General features: G+C 44.3%; 1 protein-coding gene across 1 annotated transcript in view; it reads right to left on the bottom strand.

The window, feature by feature from the left end:
- Nucleotides 1-14,037, bottom strand: part of ppp2r5d (protein phosphatase 2, regulatory subunit B', delta) — a 76,374-nt gene that overhangs the window by 53,659 nt on the left and 8,678 nt on the right. Inside the window, exon 3 of the mRNA XM_056291368.1 lies at nt 2,303-2,477. Coding sequence (XP_056147343.1) covers nt 2,303-2,477 — 175 coding nt within the window. The remainder of the gene's footprint in view (nt 1-2,302; nt 2,478-14,037) is intronic.

Raw genomic sequence — 14,037 nt, 5'->3', positions numbered from 1 at the left:
TTGGCAGTGGCAGAAAGTATGTTAGAGTAGTGCAGGATATGTATGAGGGCAGTGTGACAGTGATGTGGTGCGCAGTAGGAAGGATGGATGGGTTCAAGGTAGAGGTGGGATTACATCAGCTCTGAGCCCTTTCTTCTTTGCCATGATGATGGAAAGGTTGACGGAGGAGATCAGGCAGGAGTCTCGATGGACTATGATGTTCGCAGATGGCATTGTGATCTGTAGTGAGAGTAAGGAGCAGGTTGAGGAAATCCTGGAGAGGGAGAGGTATGCACTGAAAAGTAGAGGAATGAAAGTCAGTAGGAGCAAGATGGAATGTGAGGGAGGACAGCGGAATGGTGCGGATCCAAGGAGTAGAGGTAATGAAGATGGATGAGTTTAAATGCTTGGGGTCAACTGTTCAAAGCAATGGGGAGTGCAGAAGAGAGGTGAAGAAGAGAGTGGCAGGCAGTGTGGGATGGGTGCAGAAGAGTTTCAGGAGTGATTTGCGACAGAAGGGTACCAGTAAGAGTTAAAGGGAAGGTTTACAAGATGGTAGTGAGACCAGCTACATTGTATGGCTTGCAGACGGTGGCACTGAGGAAAAGACAGGAGGCAAAGCTGGAGGCGGCAGAGTTGAATATGTTAAGGTTTACATTGGGAGTGATGAAGGACAAGATTAGGAACGTGTATATTAGAGGGATAGCTCAGGTTGGACAGTTTGGAGACAAAGCAAAAGAGGCAAAATGAGATGGTTTGGACATGTGCGGAGGGGAGATGCTGGGTATATTGGGAAAAGGATGCTGAATATGGAGGTGCCAGGCAAGAGCACAAGACGAAGACCAAAGAGGAGGTGTATTGATATGAAGGGGAGGACATGCAGGTGACTGGCATGACAGAGGAAGATGCAGAGGACAGTAAGAGATGGAAATGGATGATCCGCTGTCGCAACCCCTAACGAGAGAAGCCACAAGTAGTAGTAGTAGTGTTTTGGGGTTTGAAAGCAACCAAGAGGCAGTGTTTGGAAAATATGCGGCTCAACTGTTCCGACACTCGTGCCACATATGGAATCACCACTGGTTTACATTTAGACAGCTGTTTTCCTTCTCCTCTCTTATATCAGCTGATGCGCTGTCGGGGCATCTTCCTGGCTTTGACAAATGCCCAGTTAGAATAACCACACTTACCCACAGCCTGTTTAATGTGGGATTCCTTCTCTTCCCTGTCTGCTGTGTTGCTGGGGACATTGTCAGCTCAGTGGTGCAGTGTCCTGTTGACTCCTAGTTTGTATTCCAGTGGATGATGAGAGTCAAACCTTAAGTACTGATCAGTATGTTTTTATTTATGGTAAACATCAACAATAAAATGTCCCCCATCACCAATTGCAATTTCAAAGTCTAAGAAGGCTAACCTGTCATTTTTCACATCCTCCCTGGTGAACTTGATGTGGTTGTCCACAGAGTTATGTGGTCGGTGAAATGTGGTACCTCTTGAGATGAAATTTTAACCTAGGTATCATCCACAAATCTGAACCAATGCAAATGGTGTCCCTGAACAGGACATCACAGCCCTCTTTTCCACTTCTTCCACATACAAGTTGCCCACTATAGGTGAAATTGGGGAACTCATAGCACACCATTGTTTCTGCCTATAGTACTGTCCCCTGTATGAGAAGTACGTGGACTGAAGACACAGCTTCAGCAGCAGACACACTGGGTCAGTATTAAGGGTAGTCCTATTGCTAAGGGTGGCGTCACCCCGTAATTTCATACGGACTATCTCCCCTGCTTCAGCACCAGAAACACACGTGAAGAGGGACGTAACGTCACAAGAGACTATTGTTTCATCACGTCTCCATAATGATGTCCCTCATCTTATCCACAAAATCCATGGTGTTCTGAATGTGATGTTCAGTACAGCCTACCAACAGGTTAAGAATAGATGTCAGAAAATTAGAGATGTTATAGGTCACTGAGTTAATCATACAAACAAAAGGCCGTAATGGCACATCCTGCTTATGTATCTTAGGTAAACCATACAGACTAGGTGTAACGCCCCCTGGGTATAATCTATGGTACAAAATTCTGTCAATAGCATTGTCCCATTCTAACAGCTTTGGACAATCTATTACCTTTTTCTTGTAACCACTGCCTGGATCTCATTTCAGGAGCTCATAAGTATTTATGTCGCTAAGTAACGTCATGACTTGACTATGTGGATGATGAATCGGCCTCTACAGCCATCTGAAGATCCAACAAGTAGACAACCCAATGAAGAGGACAGTCATACTTATTCGAGTGACTGCCGATAATGATGGTAGTACCTTTGAGTGCTGGTAGTTTCTGGAGCTCTCTGTTCTTGGACAGGTTGAAGCGAGAGGAGCTCTGTCTTCTCTCCTTCTTGACGATCTGAGGACCTCCTGAATATTTGATCTTATTGAGTTGGGTGGGGGGAGGCGTGCTGTTACTGGGACGCTTACTGGCAGTCTGCTGCTGGGCCTGTATACACACAAACAAACACAATTTTAAAAAGTGAGGCTTAATGAGGTAAATTGTTTTCAGCATTTCAAATGAAATCTAGTAGTTCCCTACAACAAAAATAAACAATAATCACATGATTAATGTGTTTCCATAGTGAGTCCATTCCCAGATTTTAGTATTTATTTTGAATTCTTTGAAAGAAAAAATGTCCTGGTACCATCCTAGCTAGTAATGAAAAATCCCTGAATAATTTGTTTGTAGTGAATGACTCCTCACAGGTAACAGTCCAGACTCACTAAAGAAGGGGTCATTGATCACAACTCTGACTCTGCAGTGAGTGCCAAACACATTCAATAAGGATGTTTTCTTCGTTTCAGTTTCCGGCACATTAGCAAGAAGAAGTGAACCAAATATGTTCACTGATGAAGTAGACGCCATGTCCTGAAGTGATCCTCCACATTTTTATGAGTGATTGCACTATGTGCTATACAAAATAACATTGGTAAAACAAAAAATAGAGTGAATGGATTTCAACTGCAATTTTCTCATCCTTCCACACCCATTTAACAATGTAACAGTGTTTGGCTGCTTACCAACATTTTTGTTTGGTTGGACATCTATAGACAGCTCACTTTCCCAGTAGCCAATAGTCAGCTGACAAGAGTTACTGTAGCGAGTTGATTTCTCTCTCACTCTCATTCCTCTTGCACAATTATTTTCTTCGACAGTTAGCATTTTTCAGTCTTTTTGAGCTCATCATCTGTGACAGACCATGGTTTATTCAAAGACGTCAGGAGACACTAAGAACTCCTTTTCACTAGTTATGAATTTATTTCCCCTGTGGTAGCAATTACAGCAGCCTTCAGAAACTCCTGCAGTTTAAATTGGACTAATGAAATACTTTCAGTGCTGACTGACTCTGAAAGAAACTATAAATGGACTAAAAACGTTCGCTAGCTAAGCTACATTAAGGCTACAAACAACCCATAATGCATCACCCTGTAAAATACTGTAGTTACTTTAGTACTCTCCATTCAAAAAGAATATCTGTTGTAATTAATGAACACGTAATTGTCTAGTCCTGAAATAAGACAACCCCCACTATTTTTAAACCTAAGTTTCAGGAAAAAAAATATTGTCTTATATTAGGGCCAATACTGTATCTTCTCTCCAGAGCGGTAGAGAACTCTCAAGATACCAAAAAGTTGAATCAGTTCATCTGGACACGTTTAGAGAAAAACATTTCGCCACTCATCGTAGTGACTTCTTCAGTCTCAATTGACTGCAGGTATCGCCACTCTTATAAGTTGCATAACGACAGCAACCAACAATCAGTTACATATGCAAATTAAGTCACCATTAACTAGCGTTACAATGGCCATGTGTACTATTCACAGAGAATTGGTGAATAGTTGCAATTAGAGCCCTGCGTGAAACTATTTTCCTAATCCCGCTGGATTTCTGACCATTACCACTCGCACCCACAATGTGTGTGTTAGCTACACTCCCGCAATGTGCTTGTCCACTCCCGCCCGCTCAAACATTCTGACCATTCAGGCCCACATAGTAGAATTCCACTGATTTTGTGTCTTCTCCCATCCTGCAGGGAAAACACATTATTTTATTGTGTACTATTAATAAAGGGATCCATACCTGTTGGTAATAACGGAGCAAAATTACGGTCTAGTGCATAATTACATTAATACTAGTGCAATAATTACAGATTTTTCAACGCAATACGTACACTTGTTCTAGGGCAAAATTAAACTGTATTTATTTGAGTTATTATTTTAGAACCTATGTTCAGACGCGGCGCTAAGGAGGAGCTTGCCGGTGCTTCAGCTCCCCCTAGTGGTGGCATAGCACCCCATGAAATCAAATAAAAAGTTACCAAACTAAATATATTTGTAAGGCTGTTTATCTTTTTCACTTTTTATCTAATTTTTGTCCGAAAATGACCAACATTTATTTAATGACATTACGAAATGTAGGAAATGCACTTAGGTCTGACGTCACCTGTGTTTTTCCCCTCAAAATTGTCAACTTCCTGCTCACGCTCAGTGCTGTTTGCTAATAGTCTTTTTGCCCTTGCTGGTAAAATGGAACGTTTCGTGATCCCAATTAAGTGTGGTCGTAGTTCGGAAGAACCAGTACCAGAAAGCAGACATTCCACCGACAGACATTCCACCGCTAAATACTGAGGCTATGGCAACAGACAACACCTCGGAGTCAGATGAAGAGTGTTCAGCAGCAAGGGCTGGTCCCACAGGGGAGCTAGCTATTGCCAGTGCCAGTGTTGCTAATGCTAATACTAACTCTTCTGCTGTTAACCGTGGCAGCAGCTCAGCCTCAAGCAAGGTTTGTGGACCGGAGGATCTTAGCGAAAATCCAGTGGAAGGACCGCGACGCCCTGTGCGCAAGTACCTTGCAAAGACCTTTGGTACTCAGAAAAGAAGCTTTAATTGTGTATGGTATGAGCAATATAGCTGGCTGGAATATTCAGTGATTAAGGACGCAGCCTTCCATTTCTCATGCAGACATTTTGCCCCTGCGGGCAGTTATGGATTTTGTTCAGAGGAAACTTTTACTGTTTGGGTTCCAGAATTGGCGTAAAGCACAAGCATCTTTCAAAGCCCACAACGTACGTGCTGCACAAGTTTTCCATGGAAGCATGGTGTGAGTTTAAGCAGAGAAAGCAGGATGGTTCAAAAATTGAGAAAATGCTTGATAAGGGACATTCAAAACTGGTTCAAGAAAACCGGGAGTATAGGAAGGCGGTAATGGAGAGCCTGTAATATAGTGATGAGATAAAGGAAGCTGGGCATTTTGTCATAATGGTCGATGAGAGCAAGGACATTAGTAAGAAAGAGCAAATCTCAGTGGTGGTCCGCTATCTACACAACGAAACTGTGCTTGAGGAGTTTTTACACTTTTTGCCAGCTGATGGAGACAATGCAAACTCTCTGCTGAAAAGTATTAAAATGACACTTCGCCAATGCAACACTGACATAAGTAACTGCATCGGCCAATGCTACGATGGAGCCACAATGATGTCGGGATGTAATAACGGGGTACAAGAGAAGTTCAGGAAAGAGGTGCCACAAGCTCTACATGTCCACTACCACGCGCACTGGTTAAATTTGGTTCTGGTTGATTGTGTGAGTAACGTGCAACCTACAGCCGAGTTTTCTGAGACAGCGCAACTATTGTACAATTTCTTTTCTGGCTCGGTGGTCCATGACATATTCTTGAAAAAGCAGAAAGAACTGTAACCATCAGAACAGCATGTCGAGTTGAAAAACTATCTGATACATGCTGGGCCTGTCAATACACTGCATTGTGCTCAATTAAAAAAAAAAAAAAAAATCGCTCCCAGCCATCCAGGCTACTCTCCAGGACATCATAGACCAGATAAACGCGAAAAGAAAGAGGCTAGGGCTGTGCAAGGGCTTATCGATGAACAGTTCGTTTTAAAACGCACTTTACTTGAGGATGTATTCAGGGTGAGCAAGTTTGCCTCAGACCAGTTACAGTCACCCAACCTGGATATCTCGTCTGCAAATGATCTGGCTTAGTCAGTCATTGCAATGTTTTTGGAAAAACGGTCAGAAGAGTCATGGAACAACATACAAGAGCATGCTAAAGAGCTTTGTGTTAAGGCTGGCATAGCACAGCAGAGACCACCACCACCAAGGAGAGAGGATCGGCAGCAATCCAGCGGTTTACAGGACTGTGGTTGAGGCCCCAAATCGATACACCGCACACAACTTTTTTATTCGGTAATTGACAGGCTGGTCAATGAATTGAGGGGACGCTTCTCCACAGTTGCAAGTAATGGGCTGACAGGGGTCTCAGTCCTCAACCCAAAACACAAATCTTTCTTAGATAAGCAGTGCACATTGCCAATGGCACAGAACTATGGCATCACCGAAGATAATTTAAATGCTGAGTTACACAAAGTCTGACGTCTATTCGAAAGGAAATCACAGCAAGGACACAGCGTTAATACCAATTTGGAATTTTTGTCACTGATGGCACCATACAAGGACGCATTTATGGACCTGTACAAACTCACATGTATATCCTTGACACTTCCCGTTACATCTGCATCCTGTGAGCGAACTTTCTCCCGTCTCTGACACTTGAAGACATACTTGAGGAGCACCAGCGGAGATGCTCATACCATTAACCTTGGACTTTTGGCCGTTAATATTAGGACAGCAAGAGCCTTGGATGTCCACCAGATCATCGATACATTTGCCCCCAGCCACAACAACCAATGTATTGTCCTTCTGTGAAACGTCGACTGGTAATTGACTGGTGTTTTTTTCCCCATGGCTATGAGTTGAATATTGTGTTGTATATTGAGAATGATTGCAACTGTGTGTTAACTATTATCATATGGATAGACCTTTAGTTGTTTTGGTATGATATGGCATTGATGGTTACAACCAAATAGCTTAATAATTATGTGGATACTGTGTTTTGAGTTCCCTGCAGTTTTGTGTTTGTTTGTGTTAGGTCTGCGCTTCACATCGTGCGTGTCATGTTCTGATTATGCTATAAATCTAGCTGTTTATCTAAATCTGTGTGGAATGCCAAATTTGGCTTTTGTATTGAGTGAATGTCAGCCATTGGCATTATACAGTTCTATGATACTTGCAAACTAATACTAAATTAGTGTGAGTGAATGTCAGTGAATTGAGTGAATGTCAGCCACCGGCATTATACAGTTCTATGATACTTGCAAACTAACATTAAATTAGCGTATCCACACCTGTTTTGGTGTTTTGTACCTATGCACTAGGCTAACCTATATGATAAAGGTTAACCTCAGAGCTCAGATCTCAGAGCTCCCCCAGTCAATGATCAAGCACCCCCGTAGCACCGGCAATCAAAGTTCTCTGGCACCGTCACTGCCTATGTTGTTTGTTTTAATGAGGTTGTTTTACGTTTCCCTGTGTCTTTTAATGCACCGGGGAGAACGGAGCAGATATGTCAGCTCAACCCAGAGGTGCCAGACTTGTGCCCATTGTACATCAATACTCTTGCACATTTGTCACAGCTAACAAAGTCCAGCTCTTTTCCATCTTTGTCTGTCACAACTGAGAAATTTTTCCAAACATCAGAATTCCTTGCTTGGTTTTTATATTGTAATGACCAACTTTCCCTGAGTTTCTTTTCAACTTCATTTGTTGACTCCATCTTTCTTGTTAGCGCTAGCTAAATCGCAGAACCCGCAGTTTATTTTTTGACCGCCCACTCCCGCCCACAGCAAAGTTAAACCCACCCGCTCCCACGAGATTTGTGATAGGTCCCACGGGACCCACGGGATCCCAATCCCAATGCAGTCCTCTAGTTGCAATCACAACATTGTAAGATGGTGACAGATGTACTCTTAGCCCCCCCGCCCCCCAATTCAGGAGTGGTCATTCCCTCGTCACAAAGATGGCCTCTTTGTCTCCCCGTTCAACCAGTGTTCCTCCCTTTCAACAACGTGCACAGCCTCATCCTTGAAAGCGTGGCCACAGATCTGTAGTTGGGTATAGACTGGAGGCGTGGCCTGACACGTTAGCTCTTCTGTGTTGTGCCATCCTCTTTGCCACTGTCTTTTTGGTACAAGTCAAGTCAAGTCACGGCAATCATCCTGGCACTTAACAGCGTACACTATATTGCCCTGTTAGTGCCAGGGGACTTGATCCATGCGGTGGACCAATTTCTGGCGCAGCGTGCTTTGGAGTTTGAAAGCAACTGAGATGCAGTGTTTGGACAATACACATCTCAACTCTTCCAACACTCCCGCCACATATGGTATCACCCCTGGTTTACGTTTAGACAGCTTTTGCCCTTCTCCTCTCTTCGAATGGCTGGTGCACTGGTTGGGCGTCTTCCTGGCTTTGGCAAATGCCCAGTTGGGATAACAACACTTACCTAGGGCCTGTTTAATGTGGGAATTCTTCCCTTCCCCAGCAGCTGTGTCGGTCGGGGCATTGTCAGCTCGGTGGTGCAGCATCCTGATGACTCCTAGTTTGTGCTCCAGGGGATGATGAGAGTCAAACCTTTAGTCCTGATCAGTATGACAACCACTCCTGTGCTTGCCTCGCTACGCTGACTCCATGTTATATTTAGAATTGATTTAAAATTTTTATTGCTCACTTTAAGGCTTTAAATGGTCTTGCTCCAACATACATTTCTGATTTATTGACCTGGTATATGCCCCCTCAACCATTAAGATCTGCAGATGGAGCCCTGCTGGTTATTCCTAGGTCTCAGTTTGTTACAAAGGGTGACCGGGCTTTTGTTGTTAGAGCCCCCACACTATGGAACTCTCTTCCTGTCAAACTAAGACAAACCAAGTCTCTAGCTTCTTTTAAATCTCATCTTAAAACCTTTTATGTAAGCTTTTACAAATGTTTGATATTTGTTTTTATTTATTTATACTGTTTTTATTTTTTACTCTTACTTACTTGGTCTTACTAACCCAGCCACTGAGGATGCACAAGCCAGTGCATTCTTAGTGTCAGTCCCAAGCCCGGATAAATGGGGAGGGTTGCGTCAGGAAGGGCATCCGGCGTAAAATCTTTGCCAAATCAAATATGCAGATCATAAATAAGATTTCCATACCGGATCGGTCGAGGCCCAGGTTACCAACAATCACCACCAGTACTGTTAACCAGCAGGGTGCCAGTGGAAACTATGCCACTGTTGTTCGAAGGAGAAGGAGAAGGGGAAGGCATGTCCAGAGGCAACAAGAGAGGAGGAAGGGTAGGAGTGTGGAGGTGAGAGTCGGAACTTTGAATGTTGGCACTATGACTAGTAAAGGGAGAGAGCTGGCTGACGTGATGGAAAAAAGAAAGGTAGGCATACTGTGTGTGCAAGAGACCAGCTGGAAGGAGAGTAAGGCCAGGCGTATCGGAGGTGGGTTCAAACTCTTCTACCATGGTGCGAATGGGAGGAGAAATGGGGTATGGGTAATTCTGAAGGAAGAGTATGTCAAAAGTGTGCTGGAGGTGAAGAGAGTGTCAGACAGAGTGATGAGTATGAAGCTAGAAATCAAAGGTGTATTGCTGAATGTTATCAGCGCATATGCCCCACAAGTTGGGTGTGAGATGGAGGAGAAAGAAGAATTCTGGAGTGAGTTGGATTACGTGTTGGAGAGGGTACCCAAGGAGGAGAGAGTGGTGATTGGAGCGGACTTCAATGGACATGTTGGTGAAGGGAACAGAGGTGATGAGGAGGTGATGGGCAGGTACGGTGTCAAGGAGAGAAATGTGGAAGGACAGATGATGGTGGATTTTGCGAAAAGGATGGAAATGGCTGTGGTGAATACATATTTCAAGAAGAGGGAGGAACACAGGGTGATGTACAAGAGTGGAGGAAAGTGCACACAGTTGGACTATATCTTATGTAGAAGGCACGATCTAAAAAGGATTGGCGACTACAAGGTGGTGACAGGGGAGAATGTAGCTAGGCAGCATCGAATGGTGGTCTGTAGGATGACTTTGGAGACCAAGAAGAGGACGCGAGTGAAGGCAGAGCCGAAGATCAAATGGTGGACTGTTGTGCGGAGTTCAGGCAGGAGTTAAGACAGGCACTAGGTGGTAGTGAAGAGTTGCCGGATGGCTGGGCAACCACTTCAGGAATAGTGAGGGAGACGGCTAGGAAGGTACTTGGTGTGTCATCAGGACAGAGCAAGGAAGACAAAGAGACTTGGTGGTGGAATGAGGAAGTGCAGCAAATTATACAGAGGAAGCACTTTGTAACATTGTTTTAGAAAAGTGCTATATAAATAAAGTATTATTATGTGTTGGTTTACGGTAAACATCAACAATCAAATGTCCCCCATCACCAACTGCAATTTCACAGCCTAAGAAGATTAACCTGTCATTTTTCACATCCTCCCTGGTGAAATTGATGTGGTTGTCCACAGAGTTAATATGGTTGGTGAAATGTGGTATGTCCTGAGATTTAATTTTAACCCAAGTGTCGTCCACAAATCTTAACCAATGGCTAGGTGGTGTCCCTGGACAGGATATCAGAGCCCTCTTTTCCACTTCCTCCATATACAAGTTGGCCATTTTAGGTGAAACTGAGGAACCCATAGCACACCCATGTTTCCACCTGTAGTACTGCCCCCTGTATATGAAGTACATGGACTGAAGACACAGCTTCAGGAGCACCCACACTTGGTCAGTGCTAAGGGTGTAATTTCATATGGACCACCTCCACTGCTTCATAAACAGGAATGCAGGTGAAGAGATGTAACATCACGAGACCATTGTTTCTTCCACCTCCATAATGATGTCCCTCACCTTATCCACCAAATCCATAGTGTTCTGAGTGTGATGCTCATTACTGCCTACCAACAGGTTAAGTATAGATGCCAGAAACTTAAGAGATGTTATATGTCACTAAGTTAATCATACTAACAATAAGGCGAAATGGCACATCCCATTAATGTATTTTGGGTAAACCATACAGACTAGGTGTAGCACCCCCTGGGTATAATCTATGGTACAAAATTCTGTCAATAGCATCGCCCTGTTCTAACAGCTTCAGACAATCTATCACCTTTTTCTTGTAACCACTGCCTGAATCTCGTTTCAGGGCCTCATAAGTATTTTTGTTGCGAAGTAACATCATAACTTTCTCATGACAGTCTGTCGGGTTTAATTAAGCAGTGCATCTGCCTTTGTCCGCCAGAAGGATGATGATGTTTTTGTCCTTACTGTGAGTTGTGAGAGCTTTCCTTTTGTCTCTGCTAATGTTGGACAGCGGTACCTTCACATTGCTGAGGCAGGCTGAAACCTTCGTCCGCAATTGCTCAGCTTCTGGGTGTGTGATACTGTTGTTACGGATCGCCGATTCCGTTTTTTTTTTTTTTTAATTACTTTATTGATCCCCATGGGGAAATTCTTCCTCTGCATTTAACCCATCCTAGCTGTGTAGCTAGGAGCAGTGGGCAGCCGCCGTGCAGCACCCGGGGACCAACTCCAGTTCGTCTTGCCATGCCTCGGTCAGGGGCACAGACAGGAGTATTAACCCTAACATGCATGTCTTTTTGATGGTGGGGGAAACCAGAGCACCCAGAGAAAACCCACGCAGACACAGGGAGAACATGCAAACTCCACACAGAAAGGACCTGGGATGACCCCCCCCCAAGGTTGGACAACCCTGGGGCTCAAACCTAGGACCTTCTTGCTGTGAGGCGACAGTGCTAACCACTGTGTCACCGTGCCCATGGCTTTGAACAGTTCCACTAGCAGGATTTGCCTCAGTGTAACAGCAAAATTCAGCCCCTTAGCAAGTATGTCTTTTTCCGCATGGATGAGTTGTCTGTTGGACAGATTCTTCACCCACTTGTTCACATCACGGGTATGTGTCTGGCATCGGTCTCTCTGTCTGCCGTTGAGGGCACCCACCGTCTTGTTGTCTGCTGACGTCTCTGGCTTGCAGCAAGTAGGTCGAACTTCTTATGCTGCCTGTTTTTGGCTTTGCTAGACAAGCCTTCTCCATGAACTCAATCACATGTTGGAAAGTGGTCTCATCTAGATGCATCGTTAAGTCTCTGTTGGGTCCCCTCAGCTTTGGCTGGCTTTCACAGTGTCGATGGTAAAATTCGTTTTTCTCACTCATTCCTTCAACAGCTGGCTCTGTGCCTTCTGGAGGATCTTGCTAGCTCGGCGGCCCTTGACAGAAGATTTCATGTGCAGGCTCTTCAGTGTAATCCTAATCTGTCTGCACCTGAGGCTGAATCTCAGGTAGTTCCTGAAGTCTGCTATCTTACAGTTCCCTCATATTCATGTACAAGTTTAAGGCAATCCTCACTGAAATGAGTCAAAATTTCTTGATGTGGGGCACTCCTGTGATTCACCTGGTAGAGCGCGTACCACATAAGTTTGAGTCCTTACCACAGTGACCTGGGTTCAAATCCAGCCCAGGCCCTTTGCTGCATGTCATCCCCTCTCTCTGCCCTGCTTTTCCCATCTCTCTTGACTATCGCTATCAAATAAAGGCGGAAAATACCAAAAAAAATCCATCCATCCATTATCTGAACTGCTTATCCTGCTCTCAGGGTCGTGGGAATGCTGGAGTCTATTCCAGCAGTCATTGGGCGGCAGGCAGGGAGACACCCTGGACAGGCCGCCAGGCCATCACAGGGCCCACACACACACACACACACACACACACACGCACACGCGCACACACCAATTCATACCTAGGGACTATTTAGTACAGCCAATTCACCTGACTTACATGTCTTTGTACTGCGGGAGGAAACCGGAGCCCCCCCGGAGGAAACCCATGCAGACACAGGGAGAACATGCAAACTCCACACAAAGGATGACCCACCAAGGTTGGACTACCCGGGGCTCGAACCCAGGACCTTCTTGCTGTGAGGCGACCGCGCTAACCACCGCGCCAACATGCCGCATGCCAAAAAAACATGTTTTTAAATGTCTTGATGCATACTCAATAATCCAGGTAAGGAAATACCAGAAAGTTGAATCAGTTCGTCTGGACAAAATGTTTATTGGGAGAAACGTTTCATCACTCATCTAAGTCTCAACTGACTGCAGGCTGCATAATGACTGCAACCAACGGATTGGTTTCATGTGCAAAATGCCGTGACCATTAACTAGAATTACAATGGCCATGTATACTATTCACAGAGGTTTGGAGAATAGTTGAAATCACAGTAATGTAAGAGTACATCTGTTACAATCCTACAATTAAGGCAGGACCCGAATACACGAGTATATGGATATTCGTTCGTTAAGTGGGTATTCAGTTTAAGTTTTGAGATTCGGATATTTGGGGTTGGTTTTTTTTTTTGCTTAGTCTATCAATAAAGGCAAACTGCAAAATAACATTTGTCAATCCATTCTTGTACTATATTCCACCCATCCATCCATTATCTGAACCGTTCATCCTGCTTTCAGGGTCGCGGGGATGCTGGAGCCTATTCCAGCAGTCATTGGGTGGAAGGCGGGGAGACACCCTGGACAGGCTGCCAGGCCATCACAGGGCTCTTGTACTATAGTTATAATTTTTAACTGCACTATTAAAATGTGGAAATATATACTGTCTCAGCTATGGTGCCTGACATCCCTCTCACTCACAGCAGTGACGCCACGCTTCAGTTCACCTTGGCTGTTAAATGGAAGACAAAATGCTGAAGACCTCAGCTGTGTGGCAACACATTAAATTGAGCGATGACAAGGCAGTGTGCCAAATACGCAATTTGAAACTGGCCTACCACAGTGGCACAACAAACATGATAAGTCACCTGAATGCTGTAAGTAGTGGGCTACTCTTACACGGTACAAAAAACTGAAACAATCCCAGCCAGCAAACTTAGCTTAGCTCATGTCTGTTTTCTAGTAACCATTATCAAGCTGCTTTTATCCACCGTTTAAACAGTAATGTTACACATGATAAAATAAAACATAAGGCGTAATGTGGGAATAGCTGGGGCTAAGGCAATTATTGGCCTAAAAAAGCCTAATAATAATTTGTTATGACCATCTCATTAAAAGTATCGTTGTAAGAGAAATGAGAGTGTTTTGTACATCTG

This window comes from Lampris incognitus, chromosome 13 (assembly GCF_029633865.1).
Source record: "Lampris incognitus isolate fLamInc1 chromosome 13, fLamInc1.hap2, whole genome shotgun sequence".
Lineage (NCBI taxonomy): Eukaryota > Metazoa > Chordata > Actinopteri > Lampriformes > Lampridae > Lampris > Lampris incognitus.
Note: the sequence above shows the minus strand (reverse complement) of the source record. Positions and strands in the feature narration are given on the sequence as shown.